The 21881-nt window shown below is 37.7% G+C and overlaps 1 protein-coding gene across 1 annotated transcript in view; it reads right to left on the minus strand.

The window, feature by feature from the left end:
• The window catches only part of ZNF484 (zinc finger protein 484), a 65336-nt gene extending 43789 nt beyond the window's left edge, over positions 1–21547 (minus strand). Inside the window, exons 1-5 of the mRNA XM_052644547.1 lie at positions 21524–21547; positions 14570–14641; positions 14439–14483; positions 3195–3321; positions 2842–2937 (exon numbers count right to left, since the gene is read on the minus strand). Coding sequence (XP_052500507.1) covers positions 2842–2937; positions 3195–3321; positions 14439–14453 — 238 coding nt within the window. The 5' untranslated portion in view covers positions 14454–14483; positions 14570–14641; positions 21524–21547. The remainder of the gene's footprint in view (positions 1–2841; positions 2938–3194; positions 3322–14438; positions 14484–14569; positions 14642–21523) is intronic.
• Between the last annotated feature and the right edge of the window lie 334 nt (positions 21548–21881).

Genomic DNA, 21881 nt, shown 5'->3' on the forward strand with positions numbered 1-21881 from the left:
AAACAGGGTTAGAATAATTCAAGCATAAGTGAATGTAGACATGGTTTTAGGTTTTACTTTTCACTGGAAAGTAAAAGGAGGAGGGCATCTAAATGATACTTTCTAAAAGAGAAAAATTAGTAGAAAGAGCATAAAGAATTGTTTGAGAAGATGAGTCACAGGGAAAAGCAAAAATATGACAACATTGAAACAATAAACAATACAATATGACAACATTTAGAAAGGTGTGCCACTTGCTTTAGCATGCTACATTGTAACCGCTCTTCCTTCACACAGGTAGCTGCCTGATGGGCCCTTATATGCATAAGGTATCAACTGTTCCCCGGAAAGCTTATACAATGAGAACCAATCTGATCTGTTTCCTTAATTCTGGTGTCATTCATGGCTTATGCCAGAATTGAGACAAATGATTCAATTTGAGACACATACATAGGTCTTAGGCCACTTTAAGGAGGGCCTACTCCTTATATCTGTCCCAGAATACCAACTATAACTTCCAACTTCAATTGGTTAAATATATGACACAGTCTTGTGGGAATCAGCAAATGCAGCATAAAGTAGCACAGCTCAAAGTATGTACTCAGCAGCAGGCAGTAAATCCAGAGAACAAGAGAAGAAAGCCCCCTTGCTCGTGGTCATCATCCAAAGATCCTGCTTACTACATAAACTGTTAAGTCACCTGCAGAGAAGCAATGGACTCCCACACCAAATTTGGTTCAGATGTCAAGAGTGATGATTTGACACACAACCAATAAGATATGAAAAAGTTCATTACTCATTTAATGAGGCTTTTGAAGGGAAAGCTCCCAAGCAGGTCTAAAAGTGGCTTAACAGTGAGAAAAGGAAACTGGCTTGGGTTTTTTATAGTAGTTGGGGGATGGTGCTAAGCTGACTGGTACAGAGCAACTTGCCACTAGCACTAATGGAAAGAGCATCTGGGTTTTCTTATAGTTTGTCCAGATGTGGGGCAGAAGATGAAGAGAGAGGGTGACATTTGGAAGGTGTCAGTAGTCAAATACCAAAAATGAAATCAGAATCTATTACAAGATACATGATAAGATGTTCAAAACATTTTGTTATTAGAGAAACACAAATTAAAACAAATAGAAATTAAAATCCACTAGATTATGAGAAATTATTAGAAATATGGGCAGGGATGTGGAGAAACTGATGCCTTTGTATGTTTAGAGGATTGTAGACCAACACATCCAATCTGAAAAACAATATGGTTATACTTAGTGAAATAAAGCATTAGTATATTCATTAATAAAACACTCCCACTACTCTTCCTCAAGAAATTCTTGTTTCCTAAAAGAATAGTTCTTGAAGAAATTTATTATGGTACTAGCTATAGTAGCTGGAAAGCTGGACAAGTAAATCTGGCATATATATATATACTATGGAATGTAAGCATCAATTAGAAGCAATGAGCTAGGAAAACAGTGTAACATGAACCAATTTAGTGCTGAGAGGAAAAAAATAAACTAAGTAGGATATATAGCACAGTGGGGCTTCCCTGGTGGTACAGAGGTTAAAGCGTCTGCCTGCAATGTGGGAGACCTGGGTTCAATCCCTGGGTTGGGAAGATCCCCTGGAGAAGGAAATAGCAACCCACTCCAGTATTCTTGCCTGGAGAATCCCATGGACAGAGGAGCTTGGTGGGCTACAGTCCATGGGTCGCAAAGAGTCGGACACGACGGAGCGACTTCACCTTCACAGCACAGTACCATTTTTAGAAATTAAAATGGCCAACAATTTAAATTTTACAAATACCTGACAAATTCAAGAATAAATTGCAAGCAAACATATAAAATACAGTAGAGCAACTGCCTCTTGGAAGAATAAAAATGAAGAAGGGAGTGAGGATTAAAAGGGATAAATAAAAAAATAAAATAAAACTTTTTTAAAAATTGTAAAATAGGGGATTCCCTGGCTATCCACTGGTTAGGACTCTGAGTTTCCACTGCAGGGCATGCAGGTTCAATCCCTGGCCAGAGGAACTAAGATCCCACACGCTGTGGAGTGTGGTCCCCCAAAATTATAGACTTAAAATAAGAAGCTATCCCCAAATGTAAGTAATGGAAATCTCAAAGCCAACAGTTGAGGGAGAGGCATGGGAGATGATATAATATGGCCATCTCTAGATGACAATTCTGAAGCACCTTAAGGGAAAAGAAAGAAAATGAAGAGAAATAAGCAGGTGAGTGACCCAAAGTAATTTTTTTTTTAAGGCAATTTTATGAGTACCTGAATGTGTAAGGAAAGGATTTAAGACATCGACAGAGATTTTTTTTAAAAAACTTTTTAATGCTATAAAAAGGGAGAAAGAGCAAAACAGCAGGATCCTACAGCCAATGTACCAGTAACTGTAGCATATCCCTCTTAAAGAGTCAAGCAAAGAAGACACTGATATTGGAAGGGGCCTTAAGTGGGAATGGCTTCCCTGGTGGTTCAGAGGTTAAAGCGTCTGCCTGGAATGCGGGAGACCCGGGTTCAATCCCTGGGTCGGGAAGATCCCCTGGAGAAGGAAATGGCAACCCACTCCAGTACTCTTGCCTGAAAAATCCCATGGACGGAGAAGCTTGGTGGGCTACAGTCCATGGAGTCGCAAAGAGTCGGACACGACTGAGTGACATCACTAAGTGGGAATGGCATTTAGATGTGTAAGAGACCAATATCAGCTCTATCCATGCAGTTTCAAAAGTTCAGAATGTTAGAGAAATATCATATTAAAAGCACTTCAAAAAAGAAAAAGAATAAAAGCACTTCAAAGTTGCCAAACTCTGCCAGTAAAACTGTGATTTGGCTATACAATCTCCTATGCTTTTGGTTCCTACTCACCTAGACAGCTCTGGCTTGAGATTTTGCCATTCCACATAAATGGTTCTTCTCCCCACTCCAAGTTGAAAATGACTTCTGCTTTGGGAACTTGACACCCTGATGATAGGAAACAACAAAGCCCTCCATTTACTTTTCAGAAAAGTTTATGGGGAACAGAAGTATATTCTTAATGTCCAAAAGAGATTGTTAAGAACATAGAACAAAATAAGGACAAAACTATTACACACTTCAGATGTCCTACAGTCTTTAGAACTCCCACATACCTTAGAAACACCAAATTTCAGAAATTCCACTATGGAAAAAAAAAGATACACTCAGTTAGGTACAGCCTTACCCAGCAGAGCTGTGCTTACCCACTGAGATCAAGTTGAAATAGTTTTCCAGCATTACATCCCTGTATAGACTTTTCTGAGCAAGGTCCAATTGTTGCCACTCCTCCCTGCTGAAGTCTACAGATATATCTTTGAAAGACACTGATCCCTGGAAAAACACATGTTTATTCAATGAAAAGCATCAGGATTGTAGGATAAGAGCAAGATATTTATGAACTTATTTTTAATAATTTTTAACATGATACAACATATAAGATTCTCACTAAATACCTAAATTTGACATTATTATTTCAAGGGAAAAATAAATATTAAAAGTATTAGGTCATTCTTTCTGTGGCTCTAATAACATTCTGAGGTTTTGTTTTTATCTGTGTGCTGGTTACAAAAGAATACACTGAAAACTCATCAAGCTGCAAACCTGATTTCTGCATTCTTTTCCATGTATGCCGTATTTCATTAACACTTCAGTTAGAAAAGCAATGATTTTTTCAGATATAAAATCAGAAGCACAAGCAACCAAAGAAAAAATAGATAAATTGGACTTTATCAAAATTTAAAACTTTGTGCTAAAAAGGATACCATTAAGAAAGTGATAAGATAAGGGAATTTGCTGGCAGTCCAGTGTTAGGTCTCTGCACCACCACTTCAGGGGGCATGGGTTCAATGCCTGGGAGGGGAACTAAGATCCCCATGCTATACCCAATGACCCAAAATGAAAAAGAAACAACAATAACAACAACAAACAGAACAAACAAAGTGTTTACTTAAAGTGAAAACAACTCAAATATTATGGGGAAATGTCTGCAATTATATATCTGATAAAGGACTTGTGTAAAGAATATATAAATAATTCTTACAACTCAATAAAAGGATAAATGATCCAATTAAAAATGGACCAAGGGGACTTCCCTGGTGGTCCAGTGGCTAAAACTCCATGCTCCCAATGCAGGGGGCCTGGGTTTGATCCCTGGTCAGGGAGCTAGATTCCACATGCTATAACAAAAGATCCTGGATTCTGCTACAAAGCTCAAACATCCCTCATGCCACAGCTAAGACCTGGCACAGTCAAATAAACAAATGGACCAAGAAGAATACACATATATCCAAGGAAGACATACAAATGGCCAAAAAGCATGAAAGCTTCTCAATACAGGTCAATACAGTCAAAAGGGATATCAAAATTCAAAGAGATACCCCTTCAAATTCACTAAGATGATTATAAAATAAAAAATGCTCTGCTTGTGTGCATTTATATTTTTATTATTTTTGTAGCAAAATAATAAATGCAATTAAATCTTGAATTCTGAAATTTAAAAAATGCTCCAATCATTAGTCATCAGGAAAGTGCACCTACTACGATGGCTATAATAATAAAAAACAAAAGGACACATAATATCAAGTGCCAGTGGGAAAGTGGAGAAATTGGAACCCTCATATAGTGAAGGTGGGAATCTAAAACAGTCTGGCACTTCCTCAAAAGGAGTAATATGAGCTAATGGTTCCACTTCTAGGTATATACCCAAGAGAAATCAAAACATTCATTTACATAAAACTTATATAGCCATGTTCATAGTAGCATTATTATTAATAGTCAGAAACAACCCAGGGTATCAGCCAATGATGAATTTCAAAATGTGGCATATTCATAAAAGAAATTATTCATCCATAGAGAGGAATGAAATACTGATTTATGCTACACTGTGAACAAATTTTGAAAATATTATGCTAAGTGAAATAAGCCAATCACAAAAGACCACATATTATATGATTCCATTTACATGAGATGTCCAGGACAGGCAAACCTATTAGGACAGTAAGAAGATTGCTGGTTGCCCAGGAATGGGGTAATGGAAGGATGTGGTGGGGAGGGAGGTAGCAACAGCTAAAACGTATGACTTTGGATAGGGGAGGGAAAGAAAGTGTTCTAAAATTGGATAAAGACTGCACAGCTCCATGAATATACTAAAAATGATTAAATGTACACTTTAAATGGACAGTACATATGATATGTTTAGGTGAACCTTTTGAGGCACTGTCATATCCAGATGGCATACAAGAGTTTGTGACGGTCCAGGGTTTCTTCCAGGAATAAGTACATGCCAGATGAAATACTGAAACTATCTGTTTGAAAATACTGGAAGCAGTTAGGTGCTAAGACTCTACAGACAACATTTAAGGTTTGAGTTGATGTACGTAACCACTTTTACACTAGGAGTATTTATCAATTCTGGGTGTGGTAAAAGATGAAAATCCAGGCTTTGAACCAGTAGAAGGCTAAAGTTGGGTGATAGAGAAACCAGAATTCAAACACATGGCCAGTTTTTTCCCTAAGACATCTATCAAACTCTAGGGCTGTATGAGCAGAAGACTAAATACTTAAGCAGAGAGCCTCTGAAAAGCAAGGCAAAATGTTAGCAGTCTGATAAGAAAACACTGTTGGCACCTATCAAGAGAAGGGTCCACAGAGGGCAAACTGGCCTCTCAGCTGAAAATCCTGGATGGTCAGAGTGAACCAGAGGTAGACTATTATCAGGGCTTCAACTCAGTCTTGATTCAACATAACACTGTGCCTGACTAGATAAAGGTGATCATCCTCCACTCTATCTGCTAAGGGAAACAAGGATCCTCTCTTGAGAAAGTTTGTTATTGTTCAGTCACTAAGTTGTGTCTGACCCTTTGTGACCCCATGGACTGCAGCAAATTAGGCTTCCCTGTTCTTTGCTATCTCCTGGAGTATGCTCAAACTCATGTTCATTGAGTCAGTGATGCCATCCAACCATCTCATCCTCTGTCGTCCCCTTCTCCTCCTGCCCTTAATCTTTCCCAATGAATATTCAGGATTGATTTCCTTTAGGATTGACTGGTTTGATCTCCTTGCAGTGCAAGGGACTCTCGAGAGTCTTCTCTACCACCACCACTCAAAAGCAACATTCTTTGGTGCTCAGCCTTCTTTATGGCCCAACTCTTACATCCATATATGACTAATGGAAAAATCACAGCTTTGACTATTTGGACCTTTGCTGGCAAAATAATGTCTCTGCTTTTTAACACGCTGTTTAAGTCTGTCATAGCTTTCCTCCCAAGGAGCAAGTGTCTTTTTATTTCAAGGCTTCAATCACCAGCTGCAGTGATTTTGGAGCCTAAGAAATAAAATCTGTCACTGTATCCATTATTTGCCATGAAGTGATGGAACCACATGCCATGATCTTAGTTTTTTGAATGTTGAGTTTTAAGGCAGCTTTTTCACTCTCCTCTTTCACCTTCATCAAGAGGCTCTTTAGCTCCTCTTTGCTTTCTGCCATTAGGGTGGTGTCATCTGCATAGCTGAGGTTATTGATATTTCTCCCAGTAATCTTGATTCCAGCTTGAGCTTCATCCAGCCCAGCATTTCGTATGATGTACTCTGCATATAAGTTAAATAACTGAGAAAGATACCATAATCTAGATCCTTGACAATGCTTTATATGTGTTTTGATACAATAAAAGAAATGCCTATCAAAAAACAGAACAAAATATCTAAAACCACAGGGGAAAAAATTCAATAGAAATAGTCTTACAGGATTTTGGATTTAGATGAAAAGGTGGAGAATTTCATCAGAGAAATGGAACTTATACTAAAAAAAATTAAAATTGAAAAAAATTCAGTATCTAAAATTAAGAACTGAGAGGGGTTTAATAGCAGACTAACAGAATTACTGAAATGGAAGACAAGCAAACAGAAGATATCCAAACTGAACCACACAGGTTTTTTGAAATAAAAATAAGCACAAGAGCACATGATGTATCACATGTACAACACCTTGAAAAGGAAAAACATATTGTTGTCTGAGACAATAAAGAGGAAGAATATGAGGCAGAAGCAAAATTTGAAAAGGAAAGGTGAATGACATCAACTCAAAGACTCCAAAAGTTTCTCAAATTCCACTTTATAAAACTGTAAATACAGACTATGCAAAAACAATAATAATAATATCTTGTGAAGTTTAAAACATATGTAGAATTCAGATGCATAAAAATAATAATGTAAAAATGAGAAGCAGTCAATGGAATTAAGATGTTTTAGCATCTATTAAGAAGGGGGTAAGATAATAATGAGTTAAAGATGGATATTATAATATCTAGGGAAACAAAAGAATGCATCACAAACAAGGTAACAAAATAAAAATTAAAACCTGACTAATCTAAAAGAAAGTCAAGAAAAGAGTGGAAACAGACAATTCAAATATGAAACTAATAAAACTGGATATAAATTCAAATATATCAGTAATTGCATTAAATGTAAATAAGCTAAACAATTAAGTTAACACCAAAGACTGAGACGTCCAGCTAAAAAAATTTAGTAAGGTGCATTCTACCCTGTTCATCTTGCTAAACACCTAAAAACCTAGAAAAATATTCATATATAAAGCATCTATCTACACCCTTGACTTTCTCTCAGGAACATACTTTCCTACAGTGAAACTAATTATGGCATCTTTTGTAATCTTGATAGCCCCCAAATACCCCAAATCATCAAGTCTAGTTCCTTTTTGCTTAACAGTTCTTCCTCCAATCTATCGCTTAAGTTTCATATTTTATTGTAAGCAGGAAAAAGAAACCATGTCACATCTCCAATCCTTTACTTGAAATCACCTCAGAGAAAAACACAAGTACATCACTGACAAATCTGCTTTCCATATAACTACAGGACAAAACCCAGCTAAGCTTTCTGCTACTATATACCAGAGATGCTCCCTCCCCTACTTTCTCAGTTCCTTCTTGAGTCTTCACCAGAAGCACCTTTAACACCTGTATTCTTGTCAACAGTCTGTTTAAAATAATGAGATACTCTCTAAAACAATATAGTTTTTTTCCTACTGTGCTCCTCACTTTCTTCTAAGTTCTCTAAAAGAGTTAACAACAATATTTCTATTACTAGTCTGTTCAAGAAAATCTAGGCTCTTGCTATTATCTGCTTCCAATTTTTTACAGTTTTTATTCATTATCAAATTCCAAAGTCTTTTGACATTTTGGGGTATTTGTTGCAGCATCATTCCATGTCCAGGTACCAAAATCTGTAGTGGTTTCCTATTGCTGCTGCAACAAATTACTGCAAACTTAAAGCAACACAAATTTATTATCTGGATCTTCCTATCACATGCAGTAAGAAAAGGTGGGATGATTAAAGTAGAAAGAATGTCTTACAATTTCTGAGTAAAAATGACTTACAATCTAGAAATAGCTATGAAATTACTGAGGGTCAAATAAAAATACTTTTAGACATGCAAGGCCTCAAAAAACCTAATTGCCATACAATACTTTCTGGATAATATTTTCTAAAAATGAAAGCATGACTCAAGAAAGAGCCAAAAAACAAGAGGTCCAATTCTTGAGAGACATGAAAGGAATTCCTAGCAGCATGCCAAAGAAAGACCCCCAAGTCAGTGCATGAGAATCAAATAGAGAACAACTTTGGTAATGTCAAGAACTCCAAGGGAAGTTTCTTTCAACTGCTGAAATAAATAGCCTGTATTCTGGAGCCAAATTGCTTGGGTTTTACTCCTGGTTTCACCACTTACTAGCAGTGCAACCCAGAGCAATTTACTCAACTTCTCTGTGGACCTACTTCCTTCTCTGTAAAATGAGGATAATGATTATAGATACCTCAAAGGGGATGTGATTAAATCAGTTGAGAGAGAGAGTGTGTGTGTTTACAATGCCTAGCATACGGTAGGCACTATATTAATATTTATGATTGGTGTTAACTATCATTATATAATATATTTTAACATATTGTAAAGATATTTATATACATGGGAAGACTGTGGAGTTGATTTAGTGATCCAGATATGGAAAATGAAACAAATGATTAAACCAAACAATAATTAATTCCAAGTAAAATAAAAAACAGTGCATAAAAGATAAAAGAAATGGTTCAACTGTGAATATAATTAAAATAAACATATTAATAAATACAGTCTATTGATTTACCCCAAATTATGATATACCTATATTAGAAGGAGGGGAAGAAGAAATGTGCATATAAGTGCTGAAGCCTTAAATGTCTGAGAGTTAAATCCTTATTTTCCATTGTGCTAAGTCAGTAGATACTACCTAAAACTGAAAATCAAGAGGTACCAATGTAAACATGTGATTTAGACATAGGAATGTAAATACCGAAAGAATTAGTTTGATTGAGTTTAGAGTGATTACCTTTGAGAAGCTGGAATCTGAGGGATAAAGAAAAGTAAAAGGCAAGAAACAAAGTGAGAACTATACCCAACTGAATGGAGAGTGCTAGAGAATAGGAAGGAGAGATAAGAAGGCCTTCTTAAATGAACAATGCAACAAAATAGAGGAAAACAATAGAATGGGAAAGACAAGACTTCTTCAAGAAAACTGGCGCTATCAAGGGAATATCTCATGTTAGGATGGGCACAATAAAGGACAGAAAGGGAAAGGACATAACAGAAGCAGAAGAGATAAAGAAGAGGTGGCAAGAAGACACAGAAGAGCTATACAAGAAAGGTCTGAATGACCCGGATAACCACAAAGGTGTGGTCATTCTCCTAGAGCCAAACATCTGGGGTGTGAAGTCAAGTGGGCCTTAGAAGCATTACTAAGAACAAACCTAGTGGAGGTGATGAAATCCCAACTAAGCTATTTCAAATCCTAAAGGATGATGCTGGTAAAGTGCTGCACTCAATATGTCAGCAAATCTGGAAAACACAGTGGTGACCACAAGACTGGAAAAGGTCAGTTTTCATTCCAGTCACAAAGAAGGGCAATGCCAAACTATGTTCAAACTATCATACTATTGCACTCATTTCACATGCTAGCAAGGTTATGCTCAAAATCCTTCAAGCTAGGTTTCAGCAGTTCATGAACCAAGAACTTCCAGACGTAGAAACTGGGTTTAGAAAAGGCAGGGGAACCAGAGTCCAAATTGCCAGCATTCACTGGATCATGGAGAAAGCAAGAGAATTCCAAAAAATATCTACTTCTGGTCTACACTAAACCCTTTGATTGTGCAGGTCACAACAAACTGTGAAAAATTCTTAAAGACATGGGAACACCAGATCACCTTATCTGTCTCCTGAGAAATCTATATGTAGATCAGGAAGCAGTCATTAGAACCAGACATAGAACAATTGATCGGTTCAAAATTAAGAAAGGAATATGACAAGGCTATGTTCACCCTGTGTGTATAACTTATATGCAGAGTACATTATGTGAAATGCTGGGCTGGATGAATCACAAGCTGGAATCAACACTGCTGGGAGAATTATCAACAACCCCAGATATGCAGATGATACCATTCTAATGGTGGAAAGTAAAGAGGACTGAAGTACCTCTTGATGAAGGTGAAAGAGATTGAAAAAGCTGGCTTGAAACTCAACATCAAAAAGCTAAAATCATGGCATCTGGTCCCATCACTTCACAGCAAATAGAAGGGGAAAAAGTGGAAACAAGGACAGATTTTATTTTCTTGGGCTCCAAAATCACTGTGGACAATGACTGCAGCCATGAAATTACAAGACTCTTGCTCCTTGGAAGGAAAGCTATGACCAACCTAGACAGCATATTAAAAAGCAGAGACATCACTTTGCCAACAAAGGTCCTTTAGTCAAAGCTATGATTTTTCCAGTAGTCATGGACAGATGGGAGAGCTGAACCGTAAAGAAGAAGGAGTGCCAAAGAACTGATGATTTCGAACTGTAGAGCTGGAGAAGACTCTTGAGAGTCCCTTTGACTGCAAGGTGATCAAACCAGTCAATCCTGAAGGAAATCAACCCTGAATATTCACTGGAAGGACTGATGCTGAAGTTCCAATACTTTGGCCACCTGATGCAAAGTGATGACTCACTGGAAAAGACCCTGATGCTGGAAAGACTGAGGGCAGGAGGAGAAGCAGTCAACAGAAGATGAGATGATTAGCTAGCATCACCAACTCAATGGACATGAATTTGAGCCAGCTCCGGGAAATAGTGAAGGACAGAGGAGATTGGGTGCTGCAGTCCATGGGGTTACAAAGAGTCGGATATGACCTACTGACTGAAAAACAACAGCAACAAAACACCTAACCTTCTGAAAGTGTTCCACAAAATTACAGCTGTAGGAAAACTTCCAAACTCATTCTCTGATGCCACCATCACCCTGTGATCAATATCAGACAAAGATACCACAAAAAAAGAAAAGTACAGGCCAGTATCAATGATGAATGTTAGAGGCATAAATCCTCAACACAAAACTAACAATCCAAGTCCAACAATACAATAAAAAGATCATTCACTATGATCAAGTGGGACTCATGTACGGATGCAAGGATTTTTCAATATCTGAAAACCAATCGATGTAACACACAAACTGAGGAATAAAAACCATATGATTATCTCAGGAGATGCAGAAAGACAAAATTCAGCACACTTTCATGATAAAAACTCTCCAGAAAGTGGGCATGGGGGAACATTCCTCAACATAATAAAAGCCATATATGACAAATCTACTGCTTAACGTCATACTCAATGTTGAAATACTGAAAGCATTTTCCCTAAGATCAGGAATAAGACAAGGATGTTCACTCTCACCATTATTATTCAGCGTAGTTCTGGATGTCCTAGTTACAGCAATCAGAGAAGAAAAAGAAACAAATGGAATCCAAATTGAAAATGAAGAAGTTAAACTGTCACTGTTTGCAAATGACATGATACTATTCATAGAAGACCCTAAAGATGCTACTACAAAACGATTAAATCTCATCAGTGAATCTAGTAAAGTTGCAGGTAACACAATGAATACACACAAAATAACTGTTGCATTTCTATACAATAACATCAAAAGATCAGAAAGAGAAACTCGAGAAACAATTTCATTTACAATCGTATCAAAAGGATAAACTACCTATGAATAAACCTACCTAAGGAGACTAAAGAAAGACCTATACTCTGAAAATTATAAGGTGTCGATGAAGGAAACTGAAGAAGACTCAAACAGATGAAAAGATGTATCATGTTCATGGACTGGAAAAATTAATACTGTCAAAATGAATATACTACCCAAAGCAATCTACAGATCTAATGCAATCCTGATCAAATGACCAATGGCATTTTTCACAGAACCACGGCTTTCCTGGTGGCTCAGACAGTAAAGAAACTGCGTGTAATGCGGGAGACCTGGGTTTGATCCCTGGGTTGGGAAGAACCCCAGGTGCAAGGAATGCAACCCTTGCCAGTGTTCTTGCCTGGAGAATCCCTATGGACAGACAAGCCTGGTGGGTACAGCCATGGTATCACAGAGTCAGACATGACTGAGCAACTAAGCACAGCACAGCACAGAACAAACAAATCTCAAAATCTGTATGGAGACACAAAAGACCTTGAATAGCCAAAGCAATCTTAAGAAAGGAAAACGAAGCTGGAGGAATCAGACTTCCTGACAAAAGTAGAAATATAGATCAATGGAACTGAATAGAAAGCCCAGAAGTAAATTCATACACCTTTGTTCAGTTAATCTATGACAAAGGAGGCAAAAAAATACAATGTTGGACAGACAGTCTCGTCAACAAATGGTGCTGGGGGAACTAGACAGCTACCTGTAAAAAAAAAAAAGAAAAAAGATCATTCTTTAATACCATACACAAAAATAACCTCAAAATGGATTAAAGAACTAAATGTGAGACCAGACACTATAACACTTCTAGAGGAAAAAATAAGCAATACAATCTTCAACATAAATGTAGCCATATCTTTTTTATCGGTCTCCCCAAATAATGGAAATAAAAACAAAAATGCACAAATGGGGCCTACTTAAACCTAAAAGATTTTGCACAACAAAGAAAACAAAAAAACAGAATGAAAAGAAAACCCATGATTGGTATAAAATGTTTGCAAATGATGTGACTGACATGGGCTTAGTCTCCAAACTTTACAAACAGCTCATGAGGTTTAACATAATCAAAAAAACCCACTCAAAAAGTAGGCAGAAGACCTAAATAGACATTACTTCAAAGAAGACATACAGATGACCAAGAGGCACATGAAAAGATGCTTAACATTACTAATTAGTATACAAATGTAAATCAAAACTACAATGAGATATCATTCACACCAGTCAACATGGCTATCATCAAAAGAATCCACAAAGAATAAACGCTGGAGAGAGTGTGGAGATAAGGGAACCCTCCTACAATGTGGGTGGGAATGCAAAGTGGCATAGCCACTATGGAGAACAATATGGTGGCTTCTCTAAAAAACTAAAAATACAGCTACCATATGACTTTGCAGTCCCATCCCTGGGCATATTCCTGAAGAAAATCATGGTCCAAAAGGATATATGCACCCCAGAGTTTGTTCCAGTGCTGTTTACAATAGCTAAGACATAGAAGCAACCTAAATGTCCATCTACAGAGGAATGGAGAAAGAAAATATGGTATATATGTGTACAATGGAATATTACTCAGCCATTAAAAAGAATGAAATAATGCCATTTGCAGCAACATGGATGAACCTAGAGATTGTCCTACTTAGTGAAGTAAGTTAGACAGAGAAGGATAAATAGTGTATGATACCCCTTCTAAGAATCTAAAAATTGGTACACATGAACTTATTTACAAAACAGAAACAGACTCACAGACTTAGAGAACAAACCTAGATGCCAGGGCAGGGTGGGATGGGGCAAAGAATACGGGGAAGGAACAGTTAGGAAGTGTCTGATTGACATATACACACTGCTATATTTTAGATGGATAACCAACAAGGTCCTACTGTATAGCACAAGGAAGTCTGCTCAATATTATGTTGCAGCCAGGATGGGAGCAGAGTTTGGGGGAGAATGCATACATGTATATGTACAACTGGGTCCCTTTGCTGTCCACCTGAAACTATCACATCATTGTTAACTGGCTATACTTCAATATAAAATATAAAGTAAAAAAAAATCTATCAAAAATTTTTTCAAACATCAAGAGCCAGGAAGTAGTTATTATAGATGAAATAAATTACTTTTTAACGATATAAAGCATGTATTTCATTTCTATTATTGCTATGTCTTTCATGAAGATCAGAGACAATTTTGTAGTTCAAAGTTCATAACTTTTAAGTCACACAACTCACATATACCTATAATCCAAGTTTGACTTGGAGTTGATAGTCTCTTTTTACTGTCTCTGATCTTAGTTTTTATTTATTTACACTTGTCCATTCACTATATGGGTTAATAGATACCTTCTAAAACTCACTGAAAAGTAAGGAAAGCAGCAAATAAATAAATGAACAAATAAGAACTTACCAGGGACTTGGTCATTTCTGGCTCTTCTGGGAAAGGGGCAGAGATCTGAGAAAACAGATTGACAGAGGGACATAAGAGAAGGAACTGTGTCAATGTCATTTACTGTCCATGAACCTGACCCCAAAACTTACTTGTAGAACCGTATCACAAAATCATCCTGTACTGTACAAAGATTTAAATGCAGGAGTTTTATCACAGCATGGCTAATACCAAAAAAAATAAAAAGAAAGTTAGAAACATCTTGATACACAATAATTATGAACAGCTTAAATACTTTACAGGGCACCCATAGGATACAATATTATGTAAAATTAAAGTACTATAGAAAAATAAAATGGTAAGTAAAAATAAAAAGATGTACCAAACAGTATGAGTCCATTTTCATTGAATAATGTGTGTCTGTACACACGAACACATATATGAATGCATTCATGCACACAGAGAAAATCATCTGGAAGAAATATATTAATATGTTAACAGATATAACATTTGGATGATGGGAAAATTATAGGTAATTTCCGGTATAGACCATCTGGTGATGTCCATGTGTAGTCTTCTCTTGTGTTGTTGGAAAGGGTGTTTCCTAAGACCAGTGTGTTCTCTTGGCAAAATACTATTAGCCTTTGCCCTGCTTCGTTCTGTACTCCAAGGACAAATTTGCCTGTTACTCGAGGTATTTTTTGACTTCCTTCTTTTGCATTCCAGTCCCCTATAATGAAAAGGGCATCTTTTTTGGGTGTTAGTCCTAGAAGGTCTTGTAGGTCTTCATAGAACCATGCAACTTCAGCTTCTTTAGCATTACTGGTCAGGGCATAGACCTGGATTACTGTGGTATTGAATGGTTTCCCTTGGAAATGAAGAGAGATCATTCTGTTGTTTTTGAGTTTGCATCCAAGTACTGCATTTCAGACTCTTCTGTTGACTATGATGGCTACTCCATTTCTAAGGGATTCCTGCCCACAGTAGTAGATATAATGATCATCTGAGTTAAATTCACCCATTCCAGTCCATTTTAGTTTGCTGATTCCTAGAATGTCGACAGTCACTCTTGCCATCTCCTGTTTGACCATTTCCAATTTGCCTTGATTCATGTACCTAACATTCCAGGTGTCTATGCAATATTGCTCTTTACAGCATCAGACTTCACTTCCATCACCAGTCACATCCACAACTGGGTGTTGTTTTTGCTTTGGCTCTGTCTCTTCATTCTTTCTGGAGTTATTTCTCTACTGATCCAGTAGCATATTGGGCACCTACCGACCTGGGGAGTTCATCTTTCAGTTTCATCTTTTTGCCTTTTCATACTGTTCATGGGGTTCTCAAGGCAAGAATACTGAAGCGGTTTGCCATTCCCTTCTCTAGTGGACCACGTTTTGTCAGAACTCTCCTCCATGACTTGTCCGTCTTGGGTGGCCCTATATGGCATGCCTCATAGTTTCATTGAGTTAGACAAAGCTGTGGTCCATGTGGTCAGATTGGTTAGTTTTCATCCCCATCCCTGGCACTCAATTCCGCACTCCCACTCCTAAATTTTCTTTTCCAATTGCCAATCATTGCACACTGACCTCACCCCAGCAGCCATTACTCACAGATCAGAATCACTGGTTCCCATGTTCTACTGCTCACAGGCCCCAACTGAGGCACGAGATAGATGGGCTCCAGGTTAGACATTTACAGCCAGCCTCCTATTTACACTTCCAGATAGAAATAACAATAGGAACAAGTTAAATACCTGCACTTTGCCTCCAGTAGATACTTTAGGATAGCAGTCCTGGCCGTGGCAGAGAGGAGCTGAGTCCTGCTCAGATAAAGAGACCACATATTTCTCGTTCTTGAGGTCAAGGACACCTCCCTATCTATACATGCACAGAAAGTTTCCTCAGCAGTCAAAAAGGGAGGGAGCACCACCCCATAAGAGGTGGTGTCAACCTTCCCATAGGTTGCTGCACTGGAACCCACCTTGGCAAAAAAGATGTGCACACATATGAGGGAGGATCTAGGTCAGGTCAGTTATGAGGGAAAAAAAGTGAGATAACTGGCCAAAGACAGACAAAAACCTAGAAGAACTGCCCTATATAAAAGATATAACTGTCTCTTTATCATGCTCCTCCTCACTAGTGGGGATGCCCACACTCTTTCTCTCCAGGTATGTATCTCTACCTTGCTATGGCTTAACTAAACAAACTCTACCACATTATGCTGTGTCTCTAATAATAAACTTTACACCTGTTTTTGTTTTGTTTTTTACAGTTTTTGCCTCCTTAAAACATTTTTGCTTTCAAATAGGGCAAAAGCCAGAGAAACTCTGCTTCTGCCTCTTGCTGGTGGAGTGGATAGGATTCCTGGTTTTCACCCAGGTTCAATTCTTGGCCAGGGAACAAAGATCTCGCTTCAAGCCACCACTGTTCTCTCTACAAGATCATAATCATTCATTCTATAGTCCCTGATCACAGAGCCTCCAATAACTGTACCCCGTGGTCCTGACTCTACATCAATCAATCCCATGTGCTGAAAAGGAAAAACTCCTCCTGTGTGTTTTTCTTCTATTCTCACACCATCTACTTAGAGTTTTAGCATTATTCACACAGGTTAGGGACTCAGTCCTATAAGACTGTCCCACCCCAATTTCAGATGCCAACCATAAGTTCAGGCTCTTACTTGTGTTTCTGACCAACTGGCTACAATCAGATGGTCCCACAAGGTTCCCTCATATTACACTAATTTTCTAGAGTAGTTCATAGAACTCAAGAAAATATTTTACTTATTAGATTACCAATTTATTATAAGAGAATATAATTCAGAAAAAGCCAAGTAGAAGAGATGGATATGCAAGATATGTCAGAAGGAGTGCATTGCTCTCCCAGAATCTCCACATGTTTAATCTAGAAACTCTCCAAACTCCATTCTTTCGAGTTTTTATGAAGACTTCACTATGTACAGACGACTGATTAAATAACTAGCCATTGGTGACTCAACTTCCTACCTAACTTCAATCTCTAAAACTTTAAGAACTTGCTTGGTTCCCCTGGCAAACAGCCCCAACTGAGTGATTCACTAGGGGCTTTTCAAACATCATTTCATTAAAATAAACTCAGGGGTGTTTCAAAGGAACTTATTATTTATAACAACAACAACAAAAACCCCACTAATTTCATCTTTATATCTCTGGTGCTATGTCAAGAGACAGAAATAAAAGAGGCCCCTATAACTCTTATCACTTAGGAAATTAGAAAGGTGTTAGGAGCTTTGTGCTGGGAACTGTGGATGAAAATCAAAATACATATTTATTATATCACAATCCCGCATGCATCAATAACTGGCATCCACATCTTTATTACTACTGTTGACTGAAAAAAAATTCTTACCTTAAAAAGTGAGGATTATTTTTATTCAGTAGACTTACTGAGGACTTAAGTCCAGGATACAGCCCCTCAGACAGCTAAAAGGGACTGTTCTGAAGAGATAAGGGAGGAGCCAGAGTAAACGGGAGCTTTTGCAACAAAACAAACACCAAGTATTTGGAATATCAAAAGATTCAGTTCAGTTCAGTTCAGTTGCTCAGTCATGTCCAAGTCTTTGCGACCCCATGAATCGCAGCACGCCAGGCCTCCCTGTCTATCACCAACTCCCGGAGTTCACTCAGACTCACGGCCATCGAGTCGGTGATGCCATCCAGCCATCTCATCCTCTGTCGTCCCCTTCTCCTCCTGCCCCCAATCCCTCCCAGCATCAGAGTCTTTTCCAATGAGTCAACTCTTCACATGAGGTGGCCAAAGTACTGGAGTTTCAGCTTCAGCATCATTCCTTCCAAAGAAATCCCAGGGCTGATCTCCTTTAGAATGGACTGGTTGGACCTCCTTGCAGTCCAAGGGACTCTCAAGAGTCTTCTCCAACACCACAGTTCAAAAGCATCAATTTTTCGGCACTCAGCTTTCTTCACAGTCCAACTCTCACATCCATACATGACCACTGGAAAAACCATAGCCTTGACTAGACGGACCTTCAATGGGCCGTGAAAAATCACCCAAGGACTCCTCTCACTATCCACACACAGTAGATCTATACCATTAGTTTTCCTAACAAATTTACATACACACACAAACAATTGGGAACTCAATCAGTGAACAAATCTATGAATATTCCTGAATTTTAAAGATAAATTTTAAAATCTAAAACACATCCAAATCTGAAGTGCAAGTGAATGAACAGATTATTTACAGAGAAAGAATTTAAAAAATCAAGATGCCTCATCTGCAGTAATGAAAACTAAATGACATCAGAAGTAGCATCTAAAGGACAACTTCTCTGCTAGAGCCAAAGACATTTTCAAAAATGAAAGCACTTACAAAGTATCTCTTACCATTATCTGAGAAAAAAAAACCTACAAAACTATTCCAAATAAATGTAAAATAAATCAGGTGAGAAATAGCAAACAGAAATATATTTTTCAGCAATAACTTTTGCAAGATATATAATTATTGAAAAGGACAACGATGATGATATAAGAATGTAATCAAAGGGAAAAGTAATAACATTATCATATGACAAAACATTTCAGGAAAAAAACAGAAGTTATCTGGGGTATAGAATGGAAACAATGAACAAAAATTTCATCAATCCAATGAAAAAGGAAAAGAAAAGCAGAAAACAATGAATTAAAATAAATAGTAAACATTAAAATGGAAGGTATAAAATTGGGTAAATCAGTATTACACCAAACTGAAAAGGTAAAATTATCTATTGACAAAGACTAGATTATAGGTTAGATTTGAAAAAACCAAATTGTATTTATTGCAAGGAGTAGATCTAAACAATGAGTGCAACAGAAATACAAAATAAAGCCCTTGTCAAAGATAAATCATCCAATTGAAAGTGAAAGCTGGGATAGCAATATAAATATCAAAATGAAATTCAAGGTTGAAATTGCTTTTCACTGAAAAGTGAGATCCTATAATAATAGCATCCAATAAATTTTAAAAAATACAAAATGCATTAGCCATTAGATTTATGCATGCCTTTCCCCCAAATACATGCAAACAAAACTAGTAAAAAAGCACATAGAACTACAAAGTGAATTACTAGTAAAAAATTATTACTGCAACTCTTTAGAAATATGATGAATCAAGCAGACCAAAAATAAGAAAAGAAAGACTTGAAAAATACCAACAAGCTATATTTAATATATATTAGGAGAGGTTTATACCACACAAACAGAAAATATGCTTTCTCTTATATCCATTGAACAAAGCTCACTGTAACTTGTGTAGCTTGCCTTTAAGTCACAAAGAGAAAGAGAAATATCATATTCTAACACACAGGGAGGCCTGGCATGCTGCAATTCATGGGGTCGCAAAGAGTTGGACACGACTGAGCAACTGAACTGAACTGAACTGACTGAACACACATATGTAGAATCTAGAAAAATGGCTCTGAAGAATTTATTTACAAGGTAGCAATGGAGAAACAGAAATAGAGAATAGACTTATGGACATGGGGAGAGGGGAGGAGAAGGTGAAATGTATGGAAAGAGTAACATGGAAACTTACATTACCATGTTTAAAATAGATAGCCAATCGGAATTTGCTATATGGCTCAGGAAACTCAAACAGGGGTTCTGTATCAACCTAGAGTGGTGGGATGGGGAGGGAGAGGGGAGGGAGTTTCAAAAGGAAGGGGATATATGTATACCTATAGCTGATTCATGTTGAGGTGTGGCAGAAAACAACACAATTCTGTAAAACAATTATCCTTCAATAAAAAATAAAATTAAAAAAAGGAAAAGCTTGATAAATTATTAAAAGTTGAGACTTTGCAGTCTACAGTCTATGAAAATACAATAAAAATAAAAATAAATGAAACATATCAATAATTCAGGAATAAAGAAACTCAACTCAGGATCAAAGTGGAACATCAAACTGAAATTATACATTTCAAAAATAAAGATGTATATAAAAGAAATATCATACCCCTAAATGTATCCAGTATAAAATTAGGAAAATAAGGAAAAGAATGACAGTTACATAAAATGGGGGGAAATGGGGGAGTAGGGAGAAAACATTTTTTAAAAAGATAAAATTAATATAAATATAGTAGAGAGTATAAACATAATGAATACTTCAAAATGACCAATAAAATAAATCTTGATATTCCTAATAATAAAAAAGGAAGAAAAATGATACATAAATAACTAGGAATGACAATGTAGCTCCTAACCGGGATACAAAGCACATGACAATATATTTTTAAATCTCCAGCAAAGGGTACCATGAAGAAAACTTTCACATATTGAGGCATGGAGAAGTCGTTTTAGCTTACACATGGTTCAGACTGAACTTTGTGTGAACATACACAGCACATCTGCTTTAACCATTAAGGTGTTTGGAAGATAAGAATAAGTAACTCCCTTCTTATAGCATCCCCTTAACAGGAATCATGGTCCTTTAGTCTCACTGTATATGTATTAAATCTAGCTGCTTTAAAACGTCGAAGGAATGTATCCCTGTCGTGTTTGATATATGATCTTTGTTCTGGTAAGTTTATAAGGCTAAGGTGAAAACCATACTCCAACCCAGCAATTCCTCAGAGCCTCCTAGCTGTCTCCTGGGCTACAGTCCTCAGTTTGGCTCAAATAATACTAACAAAACTCTTTTCTACTCCTATTATGATTATTTATTATTTCCAACAATAATTTTTTAAAAATCAGAAATAGAAACAACCTAGTGAGCAGAAAAAAGAGAGGATATTAATGACCATCTACCATCTCTCCCCTTCAGATCCTTCATTTCTCAGGCCCCACAGTTACCCACCCCCACAGAATCCAGGAACCTGCCCACCGATCCAACAACAAAGATCCCACAGATCCCATCACTCCGCCTGGAGTTCTACCATCCACTATGACTCCCACCCCATGTCTCCAGGGATTCACCATTCCAGACCCCACCAATCCCGCCGGAAGCCACCATCAAGACCACACCGACCCCTATTATTCCATCCACTGGCGGCCTCCATCTCTGACTCCATTGTTCATCACGGACAGCAGCGACACCTCTTCACTAAATCCCCACCCCAATGCTCCCTGCACTCACCAGCCCCTCACCCATGCTCTTTCCAGACAGTGGTCATTTAGATGTCGCAGTGGTAAAGAATCTGCTTGCCAATGCAGAAGGTGCAAGTGGCATTGGTTGGATCCCTGGGTGGCAAAGATCCCCTAGAGAAGGAAATGGCAACCCGCTCCAGAAAATTCCATGGACAGAGGAGCCTGGAGGGCTACAATCCATGGGGTCGCAAAGAATCGGACACGACTGAGCGACTGAGCGCGCGCACACACGCACGCACGCACGCACACACACACACACACACACACACACACACACACACACACACACAGTCACAGGAAATACAACTCCACCTACTTCCTTTTTCTGGATTCCCTCCTTGCCCTTG

This window comes from Budorcas taxicolor, chromosome 8, assembly GCF_023091745.1.
Source record: "Budorcas taxicolor isolate Tak-1 chromosome 8, Takin1.1, whole genome shotgun sequence".
NCBI lineage: Eukaryota > Metazoa > Chordata > Mammalia > Artiodactyla > Bovidae > Budorcas > Budorcas taxicolor.